Source organism: Silurus aristotelis (genome assembly GCF_946808225.1).
Source record: "Silurus aristotelis genome assembly, chromosome: 9".
Classification (NCBI taxonomy): Eukaryota; Metazoa; Chordata; class Actinopteri; order Siluriformes; family Siluridae; genus Silurus; species Silurus aristotelis.
The window spans coordinates 30150518-30153017 of record NC_139582.1 but is presented as its reverse complement, the minus strand read 5'-3'; the positions used below and the strand labels follow the sequence as shown (position 1 = coordinate 30153017).

At 39.4% G+C, this 2500-nt stretch overlaps 1 protein-coding gene across 1 annotated transcript in view; it reads left to right on the top strand.

Moving 5' to 3' along the window:
* gcga (glucagon a) overlaps positions 1–1747 on the top strand; it is a 6172-nt gene extending 4425 nt beyond the window's left edge. The window contains exons 5-6 of the mRNA XM_083549684.1: positions 443–583; positions 1312–1747. Coding sequence (XP_083405810.1) covers positions 443–583; positions 1312–1327 — 157 coding nt within the window. The 3' untranslated portion in view covers positions 1328–1747. The remainder of the gene's footprint in view (positions 1–442; positions 584–1311) is intronic.
* The last annotated feature ends 753 nt before the right edge of the window (positions 1748–2500 follow it).

Sequence of the window (2500 nt, the reverse complement as noted above, 5' to 3'; positions counted from 1 at the left end):
CTTTCTTTCTTTCTTTCTTTCTTTCTTTCTTTCTTTCTTTCTTTCTTTCTTTCTTTCTTTCTTTCTTTTACTTGATTAACACTAAAACAGTGCAGAATTTTGCTAGATTGCTTATTATTTTTGGGAAAATAATGCTAATTATAATACAGATTAGCATAAGAGTAGTTGTAATTCTTATTAACGTTAAATATACATACAAAAATCCTTTTGCTTGATGCAAACACACACACACACATGCATGCACACACACACACACACACACACACACACACACAAACATGCAAATGTCTAAACACACGTGCGTAAACAGATTAGCGTAAAACCTGATATCTTCAATCGTAAACACTAGTTTGGAGGTGTTTCACGTGACACACACACGTGCTGTATGTGAAGTGGCGTAGCGTCCCGTACGTGACGATGCTGGTGTTGTGTTCATGCTCAGTGCCTTGGAGATGAGGAGTGTGGACTCGATGAGCAGGAGGCACGTAGACGGGAGCTTCACCAGCGACGTCAACAAGGTGCTGGACAGCATTGCTGCCAAGGATTACCTCCAGTGGGTCATGAGCTCTCAGTCGTCAGCCAGGTAACACGTACGCTGTGAGGCTAAAAGTTTGTGGACACCTGATCATACAATTGGGAGGTGCATCTCATTCCACATTGAGTTCCGGTTTGCTGTTCCACTCTTCTAGGAAGATGTTCCATTAGATATTGTGCTCATTCAGCCACTAGTATGTACTGTAGGCTCATGTACTGATGTAGATGAGGTGAGGAGACCTGGAGTGCAGTCAGCATTCACATTCATACCAATAGGGTTTGTAGCTCTATGGCAGGAGATCTTCCACATCTTCCAGCCTGTGGAAAGCAGATCTTCATGAAGCTGGCTTATGCTGGAACAGATTTTGTTCAAATGAAGGGAAAGTGTCATGTTACAATTGTTCATCTACAACTTTATAGTGGTGGCTTAGTGGTTAAGGAATTGGACTTTGGATCTGAAGGTTGTGAGTTCAAATCCCATCCACACCAACACTCAGGGGGCCCCTGAGCAAGGCCCTTAACACCATAGCTGCTCCAATGTATAAATAAAATACATTTAATGAAAAGTCGGGTGTCCAAAACTTTTGAGCGTACTGTAAATACATCATTGCTGAAATCGCTAGTTGACGCTAGTTTCGGTTGCATTGGCAGCACCAGGAAACTGAAATTATACATAAAACAATATTTATTTTGGGAGATTCCAAAATGGTTAAGATAAAAATATCACTAGAACCAGCGCCAGTCTCGCTAACATAAACTCGTTTCCTTCTCCCGCAGCGGAAAACGACACTGAGGACAACGGGGGACGTCCGAGTGCTTCCCTTTCCCCAAACCCCCCGGAGCGAACGGTTATGTTCTTCACCCTGAGAACCAGCAGATCATGGAAAAGCCATAGTCCTTCATAACCAGAGCTGAAACACCACAGGAAATCCAAAGCCATACATTTATTTAATGTTCAGTCGTTTCTACTGTGATTATTTATTTGCTAGTGATTTGTTCAACACCTTTAAAACGTCAAGGATATTAAAATAAAGGGAATATTTTTCTATAGATATAGATATATAGATGTTTTTCATGTTTAAATATTTATACAAAATGGTTCTCTCAGGGGAAATGTTCCAAACTCTCAGGTTCTGTGAGTGTGAGTGGAAATGACGTATGAAAAAAATAAAAACACTCATGAAAAATAAATATATAAAATAATTAAAAAAAATTCATGTTCAATAAATGTGGCTTCGTGTTCATTAGGGACTCATAAGGGCATCAGTTAAATGTCATTAACATGCTACAAACATGCCATAAGTTTGCACACACACACACACACACACACACACACACACACACACAAGCAAACAATCACATACCTGCATAATCAGTGTAAAATGACAGAATTATTGGCACCTATTCACACTGTAGAAAAAAAGTCATTTAATTTGTTTAACCACTATTTTCCTTTTTTTATACTTTAGATATCCTTTCTTTCTTTCTTTCTTTCTTTCTTTCTTTCTTTCTTTCTTTCTTTCTGCCTGTTTTTCTTTTAATTTACCTTATTTTGTCTTTTTTTCTTTCTTACTTATTTCTTATCTCTGTTTTTCTTTAGGTTGTTATTAACCTTTTTTCTTTCTATATTTTTTAATAAATACCTGATAAAGCACACAATTTTAAGAACACACACACACACACACACACACACACACACACACACCTCTGTGTTTCACATGATTAATATAAAGCAGTAGTCGGATGAACCGATTCGTATCGTTTTAGCTGAGCCGAATGATTTGACTCACTGAAGAGACCCCCCCCCCCCCCCCCACATGGATTGTAACGTAATGACGTAATTATGTAACGACGACCTTGGCTCGGCGTAAGGAGGCGTCGTCTCGGCTAAAAGTAGATCCTTGTTTTGTTCGCCACCAGCCGGCAACACACTCACACTCTCTCACACACACACACACACACACAC